The sequence below is a fragment of the Tachyglossus aculeatus genome, chromosome 19, assembly GCF_015852505.1.
Source record: "Tachyglossus aculeatus isolate mTacAcu1 chromosome 19, mTacAcu1.pri, whole genome shotgun sequence".
Classification (NCBI taxonomy): domain Eukaryota; kingdom Metazoa; phylum Chordata; class Mammalia; order Monotremata; family Tachyglossidae; genus Tachyglossus; species Tachyglossus aculeatus.
The window spans coordinates 37,090,357-37,106,587 of NC_052084.1; the positions used below are offsets into that span (position 1 = coordinate 37,090,357).

Consider the following 16,231-nt stretch of genomic DNA (forward strand, 5'->3'; position numbering starts at 1 on the left):
CTTCCCTGGAGGGTTGATTTTCAGCTCTCCTTCCCCATTACATTGTAAGCTCCCTGAGGGCAGGAATTCTTTCCACTTGTTTCCAAGGGCTTGGTTCAGAGATCTGCACATGGAAAGTGATCAATAAATGCTGTTGATTACTGTTCGATTTTAGTACTTCTTAATTTGAAATGGCCAGGCTTCATTGATAAGCTCAAACTACTGCAAATATGAGTTTCAGGTTTCATTTATCTGCATGCTCCCTTTTGAGTAATTCAGATTTGGGTATCAGGTGTCCACAACTCTTTTCAGTCTATCAGTGCAGTCTGACCGCATTTTAACAGCAAAAGACAGAAGTGAGAAATGAGCAGGAAATATGCAGTGAAAGGAATCATCCCTTATGAGTGCATTGTATGAGGGTTTGGTTGACCATCAGAGTAGCAAAATGACAGCATTAAAGGAAATGATGAATAGGCCTGATGCTTCAGACAGGTGGCAGAGAGATGATTTTCAAGGCTGTGGAGATGGATCGTCAGACTTGGGGGGAAATTGGGGATTTGGGTATTCTCTTCTTGGGCTAGGGAGATGGAGAAGGCTGAAGAGGTGCTGTGATTGATCTGTTTGGAGGCGTATGCCAGCTGGAGTGCCCACAAACTGCCCCTTCTGGATCCTCCTTAATGCTGAATTAATGGCAAACCTGAAAACAGCAGCACCAACCTCCGTTCCTGCAAGCTTCAGATAAACCTTCAACTCAATTCTTGTTAATAGAAGGGATGGAGAAAACAGAGAAAGGAAGTATCCATAATGAAGACATTAGAGGAAATAGGATGCTACCCAGACATCAAGACAATGAGGTTATTTCAGTTCTGTGCTAGTCTCTGTTGGATATTTTCAGGAATCTGTCTGAGCAAATTGTTTCCCCTTCATTGTAGCTAATCAAATCACACCACTTGGGAGAAAGGGGATCTCTTTTTTGGATGTAACATTTGGACAGAGTTCTTCCTACTACACAATTCTGTGGGAACCCAATCTACAATTTGACACAAGTAGATTTGGTGTAGAAAGAAGTGATTGAGCACCTTTGTGGTGTTGATTGGGATGTGATGTCGTTACACTTCCCAGCCTCTGCCTCAGCTTCACTCTTATGGTATTGTATAGTGCTTAAAACAGTGCCTGGAACATAGTAAGCGCCATTATTTGCCATTATTATCATTATTTGTATTTTTGTGACTTTACAGTTTTTATAGTGTAAAATAACAATGAGTGCCCAGGACGTAAAGCTTTTGGCTAAGTTGTGGAGACCACAGTGATATAGGTATGTATATCATTTATATAATTATTATTACATAAATCCCAGATCCTTGGGTAAGTCACTTCACTTCTCTGTACCTAAGTTACCTCATCTGTAAAATAGGGATTGAAACTGTGAGTGCCATGTGGGACATGGACTGTGTCCAGGCTGATTAATTATCTTGTACCTGCCTACCCCAGAACTTAGTACAATGCCTGGCAAATAGTAAGCACTTAACAAATGCCATTAAAAGTTATTATATTATTATAATATTTATTGTGAGGTAAATTTGTCAGTCATGGTGATACCTTCAAGCCATCTACCCACCCAACCCATTACTCTCTACTGAATAAGTGGGTTTGAGATTGTGATTTTCCAATAGCAAGAGGCTCTTCAAGAAAGAACCCCTGTGTTTTAAAGGAATTCCCTATATTTGTGAACTTGATTTTTCCACTTGAATGTACTTGTCCCAATTGAAGTTTTTTTCTAACATTTTCTCCAGTCTTTTAAGATCATTTTCAATTTGCCCTCATGAAATAGAGGGGAGTAATGTAGGATTCAAAAGAGCCAGGCAGTTTGAAAATGGAAGGATTTATATTTTATTTTTTGAGGTTTGAGACTTGGTCAGAAGAAGATGAAAGACTGTTAATGTGTTTTAAGTAAAAAAACAAAAAAGCAAAAAACTGCAAAACAAAAATATGCCAATAAGAAAGGAGTTGAAGGTTGGAAAACCTCATTGGAGGCTTGAAACTAACCCATAGCAGTTTTGTCCAAATCAGCTTACCTGTCCTTCTAGTGGTCTCTTTCTTCTTCTCTCTGTTAGACTGTATGCTCCTTGAGGGCAGAAATTGTGTCTTCTAGCTTCATTAAACCCTCCAAAGTGCTCAGTTCAGTACTCTGTACGCTGCTGGTACTCAATAAATGGATTGATAGATTAATTATATGATGAGACACTTAATTCAGGAATTTCAGCCTTCAGTGCCAGCCCCTAGTTACCCTACCCTTCCCTTAGATAGGAATCTAATAATAATAATAATAATAATGGCATTTATTAAGCGCTTACTATGTGCAGAGCACTGTTCTAAGCACTGAGGAGGATACAAGGTGATCAGGTTGTCCCACGTGGGGCTCACAGTCTTCATCCCCATTTTACAGATGAGGTAACTGAGGCCCAAAGAAGTGAAGTGACTTGCCCAAAGTCACACAGCTGACAATTGGTAGAGCCAGGATTTGAACCCATGACCTCTGACTCCAAAGCCCGGGCTCTTTCCACCGAGCCACGCTGCTTTTCCTTGTGTAGCACATCAACTCTATAAAGCATTTTCAGACAGCAGTACTGAACCCAAATTGATTTTTTTAAAATCTGTTTTAGAAGAGATATATTCTCATAATGTATCACTTAGGATTCTTGTGAGACTCTTCCCTGTGTGGAGGGATTGTAGAGAATCTGTAGAGAAAGCTTCTTTTTGAATCTCAGATTTTTGCCTGTTCCAAGTAGTACACAAGCCAACATATTCAGAGTTCAAAGGGGCGATGGCAGTTTGAGCTACTAATGAATGATTTGTGGCCAGGACTCTGAAGAATGGATATTAAAGGAAAACTAGACCTCAGTTGAATTAATGCCAACATTGGTTTAAATTACTAGTGAGAACAGGATCGAGTAGCTTGATGGATGTAGTGGATTGATTCCACTAGAATTGTAAGCTCCTTGATGGCAGGGATTGTGTCTATCATTTTGCATTATACTCTCCCACATACCTAATACAGTGCTCTGCCCACTGAAAATGCTCAATAGATGCTGATTGATTGATCACATGAATGTTTATTGTACCTGGAGCCCAGTGGACTATCGAATTTGGCTGCTTAGGCAGCCCAATTAGACTACCTAAATTGGTCGAAAAGGAATGATTGTTAGGTGGCCATTTTTAAGCATGAATAAGTTGTAATCCATTCTCTTAAAGATATTGAACAGTAGCTCACATTGGCAGGTATTTTGAATTTGAGATAGATGTATTTATGTGCACTGGGCAGGATTTAATGGAATAAAAATTTAGATTCCATCTTCTTATGTAAAACTGTGACAGCATTCCCTTTTCCCCCCTCAATGGCAGCACCTAAAAATGCTACTGAATTAAAGATTCTACTCTTTTTTATATTCTGATGACTAGGGCAGATGAATATTTTATTAATACATTCATCTTTTGTCAATATAATGGTAATGGAAAGACATGTCATTTCTGCTCTCATGCAGTAGTGGTATTCTTGAAGAACCGTGGGTTATAAAAAAACTCATTATATTAACCATTAGTTCTGTGGGAATTAATATATTCGGGGAAAAAAGGATTGGAGCATTTCAATACAGCTAACCCAATTTTGATGCAAACACCAAAACAGAATAATTGTTTTGTTCACTATGAATAGAATATTTTACATCTTGGCCAATTAGTTTCTGTCATCAATCAAATAATGGTATTTATTGAGTGCTTACTGTGTGCAGAGCAGTGTACTTAGAGCTTGGGAGAGTTCAGTGCAATAGAGTTGGTAGACACTATCTCTGTCCATAAGAAGCTAACAGTCTAGAGGGGGAGAGAGACATTGAAATAAATTAGAGATAGGGGAAATGGCTAGGTATAAGGATTTGTGCATCAGTGGTCTGGGACTGAGGGTGGGGTGAATATCAATAACTTAAAGGGCACAGATCCAGGAGCACTGAATACTGTAAAGTTGCAAAACCACATAAAAACATACAGAATGCAGGGTGTACAGTACTGTACAATATTGTAAAACTGAGGCAGGGGCTGGAAATCATAGTAGCATCATACCTTAATCTATGCCATTCACTTGCACACAAACATTTCTTACTGTCTTGAGCCTCCTTGTACCAATTTGTGAATCGTGTTGTACTAGAACATAGTTGTGCTGTGGGAAAATCATTCTCTTCTATACTGCAAGCTTCCTCTAGACTGTGAGCTCATTGTGAGCAGGGAACATGCCTACCTACTCTTTGGTATTGTACTCTTCCAAGTGCTTAATATAGTGCCCTGCACACACTAAGTGCTCAATAAATATCACTGATTGATTGATTCTCTAATTCTTCCACTCTGCAATGCCTACAATCATGTCATAAAAACAAATTCTAGCAGAACAGACTGCATAGCTCTGGAATATTTCAAAGGATCATCTTTGGTTTTGGTGTGTGGTCTTTTTGTTCAAGATGTTGCTATATTAGAACAGAAGCACAAAGTGTCAATCAATCAATGATATTTACTGAGCACTTGTTCCATGCAAAGCATTGTACAAGCATTTAGAAGACTAGGATAGTGGATATGATCCCTGCCTTCAAGGAGCTTACAATATAGAGTGATGGTAGACAGAGATTGTTTGATGCATTATGTAGTTCCCTAAGAAGGTGACTAATGTTTTTTGGCTAGTGTTCATGATACCATTCAACCAAAGCCTCCTAATTAAGACTATTCTCCCATTAATCAATGAAGGGAACCCTGAGGAAGCATCTTATTTTCTCACTATAAGAAATATAGAAAAATTCTCATGATTAACATTGCCTTTTGTTGTTACTAGAATGTCATATTTGCTTAGTAGTTATATCTATCCTTATTAAGCAGGTACCACAAATCACATCTTCACACTTTTAGGTCTACCCTTGTTATGGATGTGTTAATTTATTAGACTGATGTATGTTTTGTTTAATAAATGTACTTAAAGTCTATTCATGCTAAGAACCTTTTTCATTGCTGTTAATAGGCATTTGAATTCAGAAAATTAATAGGGCTGTGTGTTAGTCAAACTCAAATCGTTATTAATTTGCCATTATGAAATCATTGTATTCCTTGATTATAAAGGGTATTTGGGTGAGCTGCTGTGGTTTGGAGTTTTCAAGTAAGTTTGGGAGATTTAAGTACTAAAAGCACTAAATGTGAGTGATTTTTTTTTAACCAATCCAATGCTCCAAACTTGGAGAATTTACAGCTGGTTATTAAAACCTAAAATCATTGAAATCTTTTGCATCACCTAGACCTTGGGGAAGTGTTCTCAATATTTTTCATTAGGCCCTGCCCATGACTTCATGGCATCTTTGCTAAAGAGCAGCTAATTCCTTGCCTTGCATTATCAATAGCCTTCTCCACAAGAGCTCATTTCTCTTTAAAACACTAAATGACTGTTAGGTTAAAGAAGGCCTCCCTTTACTCTGTCATTTTCAATGGAGTAAAATAATGTGATGTTTAGTGTTGGTTACAGCCCAATGATCTGTAAACCATATTATGCACTGTCACACTGATGGGAACCAATGCATTTTAAATAGAATTCTCTGCCTGGAAATCACAGTAAGTCAAAGCTGGCAAATAAAACCCTGCTTAATTTGGGGCAATTGCATGATTCTATTGTTTTATCTACACTTAGGGCCTCATTGTTTATATTAGCCTTTAATGGTAATTCTTAAATAGAGATATCATTTCTTGTGTAGTTAAAAAGTGACGAGTTCATTCAGAAGCCTGTCCTGAATTATTTTTCAGTGTTCCGTAATGTGGCAGTCGACTGAAACTGTGTGTCCTTGTGTCATATAAACTACCCATAAATAGTTAAATTAAAATCATTTTATATTCCTTTGAAATAGGAGATGTATCTATATTCCTGAAAGTGTCCTAATTTACTCTGCTTACTGTCTGTTAACATTGAAGAAGAAAAATCACAGTGACAAGAAAGGAATGAGGAACTGGTCTTCTTTGTTTCCCATTTCCATATTTACATAGTAATGTTGACTTGACTGAAGAAGGAGCGTATGAGAATCATACCTGGTGCGATAAACCCTTTTGCTTTGGGAAGGGTGAATTCTCCATTTTCACAATGTTCCCTTCTTGTCCTCTCTTATTAAAGGCCTCATTCGTTTGCAAGAGCTCATCAAAGCTCCATCACGGTACAATCTGCGACTAAAAATTCGTCAGCTACCAGCTGATACAAAGGATGCGAAGCCTTTACTGAAAGAGATGAAAAGAGGCAAGGAGTTCCACGTAATCTTTGATTGCAGTCATGAAATGGCTGCCGGCATCTTGAAACAGGTAATCACCCCCCAACACTCACATAGACCACTTAAGTCCCATTAATGATGAATTAATAACATTTTCACCTAAAATGCAGTCTCACTTGCTTCACTCAAGGAGCTCTTTCCCCAAGTGAATGAAAAATCAACCTGAGATCATTTTACACATGGCAGAGTCTAGGATCGTTGCTTTCAGTGTTACTTTTATATGTTTAGAAGAAGGGGGAAAATGAGATGACTGTTTAGATTTTTATGAAAAATGCATATAATCCTATTTGTAGGAGGTTTGAGTCTATGTTAAATCTAAGATTCTGAAGTTTCACCAAGTGCTTAGTACAGTGTTTTGCACACAGTAAGTGCTTAATAAATATGATTGAGGCTGCTAGGTGTATACCCCTCTGAGGAGAGGAGTGTTTTCCCTGCTAATTAATCAATACTGAGCACCTATAGTTTACAGAGTTCTGAATTAAGTTCTTAGAAGAGTACAATGGGGGTAAAGGACATAAATCCTGTCCTGAAGATGTTTGTAATCTAAGGGGTGATGACAGATACAAAATTAAAGTTGGGAGGGAAAAGGGAATGCAAGAAAGTTAGATTTATGTGTGTAGCTTAGATAGTACATCCTGATATGGAAAAAAGGACAACAGGTGACTATGACGACATAATTTCTCAGGTGGTACTATTTGGAAGAAGAAAATTAATTAGGAAATACATACTGCAAGGGTGGGATTTAGGGAGAGATTTGAAGAGCTGAGGATTCGAAGGGGTAGGGCATTGCATAGAGGGAGTCACTTCACCTCAGAACTCTCGTTTCTCAGCAGTCATATCCAGATTGATCGATATGAAGTGGTTTGGTTTCATGAGAATCTGTTCTTTGTGAGTAGAGTGAGAGAGGGAGAAAACATTAAGGGACAAAGGGAGGGAGAAGTGCCTGAGGAAAAGTTCTTCAGCCATGTCGTATTCTTCCCACTGCTTCCCTCAGCACAGAGAAATCTCTTTCATGCTTAATAAAGCACAAAACACTTTAAACAAAGCCTTGATTTGGCAGTTTTGGACCACAAAGCATTAGACTACTTTACATGTTCTAAAGCGAGACCCACATTCCATTAGGGATTTAAAATGGCTCTCAGATATTGTAGAAAACCAGTCAATCATGCAAGCATTTTGTCTGGGGTCACTTTCCCAAAATTTGATGGACATTTTTTTCTAAGTAACAATCATACTTTAACCTGGGCTTTGAAATAACACTTTCATGTACACAGTTTTGTACTTCATTCAGGTGCACCCCCTGCTTCCTCTTCCATATCCTTCTCTTCCTTCTTTTTTTCATGGTACTTGTTAAACACTTACTATGTGCCAGGCACTATATTAAGCACCTGAAGTAAGTGCAGGACACACAGATCAGACACAGTCCCTGTCCTCCATGTGACTCAAAGTCAATTTTACAGATGAGTTAACTGAAGCACAGAGAAGTGAAGTGACTTACTCACAATTCACACAGTAGACAAATGGCAGAGCTGGGATTAGAACTCAAGTCTTCTAACTCCCTGCTAACTCACTGCTAGGTGAAACAGCTTCTTCCTCCTCTTACTCTCTTCTCAAGTTTCCCCATCTTCTTAATGAGATAATGGCCCTCTAAAGACCCAGCTTCAGCTTTTATCAGTCACATATTTTGGTTCGTGTCACCGTTATCACCTGCCCCTTCAGACTGGAACAGCGCAGTGGAGCTAGGGCAGATGGAGGAGAGGAAAGCATGCTTCAAAGGCTAGAGTCAGCTGATCGTCTGGCAGAAATGTTGACTTGGATCAGATATTATGATATGAAATAAGAAATGATTGCATTTCAAGACAGTAAATATTGAAGCCCAACACCATTTATTTTTGGCACTTAAACATATTTCTGGTTGCTAAGGAGAATTTCTTGTTCATCATCCACTGGGCAAATAGAAATAGTCATTAGTTCTAATGGTGGGTTGCAATCTCGAAGAACCTTGTGCTATGGGATTGGGAATGAATGCAATGGGAATTAGTGGATTAGGAGGTAGATGGTTTAAAGGAGTTTATAGTCTAGCAAATGTAATACAGTCATCAACAATCTTGTCGTCACTGTTGTCATCACCAGTCTGCCCTATGCTTCTATGGGGTGATTCCAAAGTATGGAGAACCCATGTTCCTTTCCTTCTTTCTTTCTTGATGAGAGAGCAGCTCTCTGCTGAAATACCCCTCCTTCATTACATTCATTTGTAGTGTATGAAAATTGGAAAGCCATCAGAGTCAACTATGGCTGTTGAGCAGCCTGCTGAAACAAATTATTGCCACAATTTGGCATGATAGTGTTCATGATTGATTCACTCCATTAATGCTCTGGAAACGTGTTTGAAATGCTCATGGCCAGACCTATCCCTACCCGACTCTGTTTATCACACTGTGGTTTTCTTTTAGCAATTCTGTTCAAGTAAAATGTACTCCTTGTGAGCACATTTCTTAGTGGGAATACTATAAATATGTTGAACTAAAACATGCTCATTTCAGGTTTTATGCAGCCTCTTAATGCCTTCCGTAATAGGTAAGACAATAAGCTACTTTCACATTTACCACCTTACACTTTCCTACACAACCCTCTCTCTCAGAACATCTAGCTCATAATTCCTTTAATAGTGCATGATCTCCTCTTACTGGTGAAGAAATGATTTTCTGGCCCATAGACTGAACCCCAGGTACATTCTATTGCTATTTGCTCTTTGGGTGTAGGTATGATGTAACATTGTATTATATAATATTGCAATAATCGCTGTTTTTCTTATCTTTTAGGCTTTAGCTATGGGGATGATGACAGAATACTATCACTATATTTTTACCACACTGGTAAGTAATTGATATGAATGTGCAACCTGAAGATCGGTCTTTCAGCCATACCTTTCTTAAGAGGTTATATCCTTGAACATTTGGATAGATATAAAGGTGTCAGCCATTTTATGATTACTTCAAGCATGTTGTGACAGGAATAATATAGGACCAGATGGACCACTGGAATGAAACAGTATGGCTTTTCAATCAATGGAATTTATTGAGCGCTTACTATGTGCAAGCACTAAACTAAGTGCTTTGGAGAGTACAATGCAACAGAGTAAACAGACACGTTCCTTGCCTACAATGAGCTTACAGACTAGAAGGGGAATTAATGAAATTAATGAAAGCATACTTATCAGACAAAATGAAAGTATCTTCTTCAGTAAGGCTGAAGGAGTAAGATGAATAGGGCTTTTAAAATCAAGGTTTCTTATATTCTCATCAAATCTCAGGAGTTGGAAAGCTTTGCTAACCTCAGTGAAAACTTATCAATTGCACAAATGAACTGCTGATTTTAAAATAATAGCATTGCAAGTTGCCCTCTGTCGAATGCTTTCCTTGTATTGTTTGAAGAACTGTCAGGCCATGAGCTTTTCAAAGTGCCTTACTGAGACACAAAACACCCTTCAGAAACATAATTCTCATCATTTTTTATTGCTTCTGAAATTTAAATACTTTTATAGCTCATGGAACAAACTCTAAATAAGTGATTTGTAGGTGATCTAAGTGTGGGGTGAGGCTTCTTCAATTCTGCTGGCAGAGTTCATTCATACAATTGTATTTATTGAGCCCTTACTGTGTGCAGAGCACTGTACTAAGCGCTTGGGAAGTACAAGTCGGCAACATATAGAGATGGTCCCTACCCAAAAACAGGCTCACAGTCTAGAAGAGGAAGACAGACAACAAAACAAAACATGTAGACAGGTTCTTTCTCACCCTGAGAATAACTGCACTTCTAACTGGAAGTTCCAAGCTGTTCACTGTGGGCAAGGAATGTGTCTGTTATAGTGTACTCTCCTAAGCATTTAGCACAGTGCTCTCAATACAGTAAGCACCCCCCAAAATACCACTGATTGATAGATACAGTTGATAGATTTGAGTCGGATGCAGTGATTGCCCCAGGCAACCTCGAATGAGCATTCCTGAGCCTCTGTCCTAAGATCTGTTCAATTCTCCATGTGCTGAAGTTTCCGCATTTTCTGATTGGCAGTGGGCATTATGGTTTTTCAGCCCTCAGATATGTCATGCCATCCCCTTGCCACTATTAAGGCTGTATCAAAACCTAGCCTAGATAAGCAGACTGGCAGTTGGGTGAGAGAATCAGAATGAGCCTCACCCCAAGGTAGTTCAATCAGTTGTCTCCAGTGTTGTCACTGTCCTGCCCCAACCCTTTCCTTTTTGCCTGACGTTACCTTTGTTTGGCCTCGGTTAATGGCTGCAAATGCTACTAACTTCAGATTTTTAGACTCTGCTTTTGATTTTAAAAATACAGATTGTTTAGCTGAGAAATACCAATGATATTTTTTCTTTCATAAGTTTTCCCCTCCAATCAGGTTACTACACTGGAAATTCAGAGGGATGAAAGCTGAATTTATCATCTGCTTGTACTGGTGGAAAAGAATAAGATAACACAGCCACCAAATAAAGTGGTAGACTAGAGATGTTGCAGGAGGTGGAATGACTTTCTGAGCTTCAGATACTCTGATTTAGTCATTACTTGAACCAGGGTTTCTATTCCATCACATACCTTTTCCTACCTTTCCTCTTCTCCCACACCCTTCTGAGTCACCATGACTAGCTCCCCTTATTCACCTCAGCCCCCTATTAATTTTTGTCTCCTCCTCTAGAGCTCGGTCTGGGCAAGGAATGTGTCTGTGTTTTGTATTATATTCTCCCAAGCACTTAATACAGTGCTCTGCCCATAGTATGCACTCAATAAATACAACTGACTGACTGACAGACTCCCAGGCCAGTTATAATATTGCCCACAGACACAGGTTCATGAAGAAAATTTGGCATCTGCGTGGGCACAACCCATTACTCTTCAGTTCTTCTGAACTAAAGTGAGGCCACAAGAACTTATTTCTATCTGGAAAAGAACTACTAGATTGTAAACTTCTTCAGGCAAGACATTACATCTACCAACTCTTTACTTTCCAAAGCACTAAATATAGTAGGCAGGGGCTGTCAGTAGATTTTAATCCAGGAATTCACTGAATTTTTTTTTGCAATTTGCTTTTGTTTTTGCCCCATGCAGGCTTTGGGGAAAGGAATAACACTCCTTACATCAGTTCCCAGAACCCTACAATAATAATTATAATCAAAATAATCAATCAACCAATTGTATTTACTGAGCAGTTACTTTTGCAGAGTACTGTACCAGGCACTTGGGAGAGTGCAGTATAACAGAGTTGGTAGATAAATTCCCTGCCATAAGGAGCTTAATAATGAAAATAACATTTTATTTGAAAAACAGCCTTGCATTTACAAAATGTTTTCATATAAAGTAGACTCATTTTATCCCCACAACATCTTCATGAGGTAGGGGAAAGTTGGCATTGCTATTACCTCCTCATTACACGTGAGGAAACAGAGGCACGGAGAAGTTAAATGAATTGCTAAAGGTCACAGGCCTCAGGCTTCAGGTGGAGCATAGACTAGAACCAGGGTCTCCTGAATCTGAGCTCAATGCACTTTCTACTCGACCCCACCGCCTCCCAGGAAACAAAAAAGACTGAAGATAAACAGTAAAGATTTAAATTCAAGGAAGGTGCCACATTTATCAAAGCTAATAATGTGTTTCAAGACAGCAAAACAAGCGGCTGGGTCACCTTGACTATAGACTCGCTGGGAAAGGGAAATCAGAAAGAGGTTTCTCTTGCTCCTTCTTCCTCTCTCTCTCTCTCTCTCTCTCTCCCCCCCCCCCCCCCCACCCCTCGGCTGTTATATAATGCTATAGCATTTTGTGTGTAATTCCCCCAAACAACATCTTACGTTTTTAATCTCATTCAAGCTGCTCCAAGTTCACTTCAAATTTTCTTGGTTCAAGTGAGATGTGATGCATTTTTCTCTCCCGCACAGTCTCAAGGTTTTAGTAAGTAGCTTGAACTTGTAGTAAGTAGTACATTTCAAAAAGGATTGAACCTTTCAAAGGATATCAGCCAGCTGGTAGGTCCAGTTGGAGACTGACCCAATATTAGCACCTTGGCATTCCAGGCTGGAAAAAATAGCAGTAGCTAAAGGAGTGAAAATGCCTAAGTGCAGAAATGGTTTGTCCATTCCATAGCATTACAATCTGATGTTTTAAAAAGAAAATCCATTCAAACATTTTCATTCAAATAAGGATTCCCTTTCTTAATTTCCCCTGGCCCCATTAAGGGGACATGCCATTACAATTCCTTTGAATCAATCGATAGTGTTTACTGAGTGCTTACTGTGTGCAGAGCACTCTACTAAGTGCTTCAGGGAGTACAATGAAACAAATTCAACATTATAAATAGTATAGTCATTCAGTCAATTGTGTTTATTGAGCTCTTTGTGCAGAGCATGGAAACATTCCGTGCCCCACAATAAGCTTACAGTCTAGAGGGGGAGGCAGACATTAATATAAATAAATAAAATTACAGATAACACATAAGTGCTGTGGGGCTGGGATGGGGTGGGGAGGTGAACGAAGGGAGCAAGTCAAAGCAATGCAGAAGGGAATGGGAATGAGGGGCTTAATCAGGGAAGGCCTATTAGAGAAATGTAGATGTTGAAATCCAGGAAATACTTAATCAGGAAAGCATACTTGGAAGCAGCATGACCTAGTGGAAAGAGCATGGGTTTGGAAGTCAGAGGACTTGGGTTCTAACGTTGTGGGCAGGGAATGTGTCAGACACATATAACATCAGACACGTTCCCTGCCATTATATTGTACTGTCCCAAATGCTTAGTACAGTGTTCTGCACACAGTAATGCAATAACATTACTTTTCACAGTCCTTTTCACAGTAATTATTAATATGATTAATAATAATAATAATAATTCTGGCTCTGCAGTTCACCTGCTCTGTGACCTTCAGTAAGTCACTTAACTTCTCTGTGCAATTTCCTCATATGCAAAATGGGGATATAATGCCTGTTCTTGCTCCTACTTACTGTAAGTCTCATGTGGGACCCGATTATCTTGTATCTACCCCCAATACTCAGTACACTCCTTAGAACATAGTAACTGCTTAACAAATACCATTATTATTATTAGCAATAGAACCAAAAATATACCAGTTTATTTAGGTCTTGGGAAATTTTCTGCATAAGCTTATGTAGCCTCTTTTTCACAGGGTTCTGGTTCTTCTATTGAGGGAGTGCATCGCTCATAGAATCTGAGATCATTGTAGGACAAGTTTAGCTGTATATCATTAGGAGCAAATGCAGATTTCTAGATTCTCAGAGACTTAAGAAAAGTCCTTTTCCCAATAACACAGCAGCATTTTCTCTTTCAGGACCTCTTTGCTCTGGATGTGGAACCCTATCGATACAGTGGGGTCAACATGACAGGGTTCAGAATCTTGAATACTGAAAACAGCCAGGTTTCTTCGATCATTGAAAAGTGGTCCATGGAAAGGTTACAGGCCCCACCTAAACCTGATTCAGGTCTGCTGGATGGATTCATGACGGTAGGAAAACCCACTTAGAGATGAATCTGTGGAAATTAATGCTTCATCAGCTGTGCAAGATCATAGTTCTCGATTGCTTTGCTCATTTAGATAGTGCATAAAAATTTATATTGCATTGGGTACAGTGCCATCAGTAATCACTTCATCGGTTAGCAAAGGAGTTTTATCCAAATATCTCACTGTGCTTCACAATTATTAATGGAACTGCACAATACACTATTCCTCTTACTACTATTCACTGCCATGAACTCAGGAGGGAGGATACAGTCTTGGAGAATGAGGTTTTGAAAGCCAAGGATGTGATTTCCAAGGCTGAATTTCTGCCACTAATCTATTATTACTCCCTTATCACTCTGGTGTCTAATAATTGTTTACTGCTGATACCTTGTTGACGTACAGTCTACACAAGAAACAACTTCCTTATTCTTTCATGCTAATTAGAAGCTAGAATTCCAGTAGGGACTCCAGGGTGATCCTAGAACCTGGAATTTCTGCCCTGGTTTTATAAGCCAAAAGAAAGAGGATATCTACTGTAATTATTCTCTTATTAAAAATTTAAGTGCATCTTCAGCATATTGCGGACGTGGCATCAAGGTGGAGGGAAAAATGTCCCTATTTGCTTTAAAGGTTTAAACTTACATTTCTATACATTTTTAATAGAAGTTGTACAGTACTTACCAAAAACATGGTTTTAGTTCTCCAGACACGTATTTCGAGGAGCAAAGTAGAAAGGCATTATTTTTATTTACCAAAAACACAGTTCTAGTTCTCTAGAAACATATTTCAAGGAGCATAATAGAAAAGCATTATTTTTATGTGGTTGTTACAATGTGATGATGATAGGGTCTCTCACCAGTAACGACAACTCAGCCTGAAATTTCACTTAATCAAGAAAATCATCGCACAGTACAAATAGCAATTGTTTAAAAGAAAAGTTCATTTCTTGGGGTCAGTTGAAGCTCCTGTCACAATTAGAGAATGCTGGAATACTGGTCAGGTGTGTGATCTAACAGCATGCTTTCCATAGGATATTAAAGGTCATTTTCAGTTTAATAAAGGTACATTCTGGGAGTTTTTGGGAGAAAATTGAAACAACATTTGAGCAGTTAAATAGAGCAGTAACTTCAGCAGACTGGAAATTTAACAGAAAGCTTTCATTTTATTTCATACCTATCTTTAAAATATAACTAACTCACAAAGGAAATGCTATTCCAGAGAAGTCACAAGCACTGCATCCAAAGAGAAAATGTGGATGCCAAACTTCTGTCTGAAATTAACACTTCAGAGTTTCCAAACTAAAATAAATGTATGATGTTAAAACAACCATATCCTTTCACCATTACTTTAACTATTCAATGTGTGTGTTGAAATGGATTGATGACATTGCTTGAGCCGAGTCACTAAGTTAATTTGCTTAATTGAGCTGTATGAACTCAAGGAAGGAAGATCATTACAGTAGTTTATTCTGATTTGCAGATTAAGAAAAAAATCTAAGGGCCCACAACATTTTCTGCTTTCCTTAAGAGCTAAGGACTGTGATTAATTTATCCTCCAATTATACTCTTCCTCAGAATTAATACAGTGGTCTGCACTCTCAGTATTTACTCAGTAAAAGCTACTGATTGAGTAGTATTCTAAGCTAGTCAACCCATGAAATGCAGAGCACTGTAACGAATTTGCACATGCATACCAAATCATTGCTATCTCTTCTCTTCAGCCTTCTATTTCTTTAGTCATTCAATCAACTGAAGGTGTATATTGAGCAACTACTGTGGGTAGAGAAGTATACTAGTGCTTAGGAGACTACAATAGAGTTAGTAGACTTGATACCTGCCCTCAAGGAACTTAAAATTTAACAGAGGACTGAAAGAGAACTCGCCTATATCTGTCCTTTATATATTCACCTAAATCTCAAGGAAGGAAGAATCTAGTGGTCAATCAACCAATCAATCAATCAATCAGTGGTATTTAATGAGCACTTACTGTGTGCGGAACACTGTTCTAAGTGATTGGGAAAGTTCAGTATAACCGAGTTGGTAGACACATTCCCTAACTACTAGGAGCCTACAGTCTAGAGGGACTTTGATCATCATCAATAAATCAGATTTGGTGTACCGTGAGTTTATAAAGCCTTAGGAAAGACCTTGACAGAAGGAGGTAGAATGGAAAATAGAGACAGGATCATCGTGGGTCAAACCCATTAGTGCAACCAAGATCTGACCTTACTTGTAAACAGTGTGGGTGGGTGTGTCAAGTTTTCCTATTCCTGGACTTCAGATCCTTTAAAATGTTGTGGATTGTTTCTTGGATTTTTAGCCATCAGTCTGCAGGGAGCCAGTTCTTTGCCAGGGTTACTGGGAGAGAAAGTTGAGGAAGTTCAGGTAACCACCCTTATTTAT

The 16,231-nt window shown here is 38.7% G+C and overlaps 1 protein-coding gene across 5 annotated transcripts in view; it reads left to right on the forward strand.

The window, feature by feature from the left end:
- The window catches only part of GRIK2 (glutamate ionotropic receptor kainate type subunit 2), a 304,612-nt gene that overhangs the window by 124,098 nt on the left and 164,283 nt on the right, over positions 1–16,231 (forward strand). For all 5 annotated transcript variants that reach the window (XM_038760909.1, XM_038760908.1, XM_038760911.1 and 2 more), the window contains exons 5-7: positions 6,164–6,345; positions 9,137–9,190; positions 13,659–13,832. In XM_038760909.1, coding sequence (XP_038616837.1) covers positions 6,164–6,345; positions 9,137–9,190; positions 13,659–13,832 — 410 coding nt within the window. The remainder of the gene's footprint in view (positions 1–6,163; positions 6,346–9,136; positions 9,191–13,658; positions 13,833–16,231) is intronic.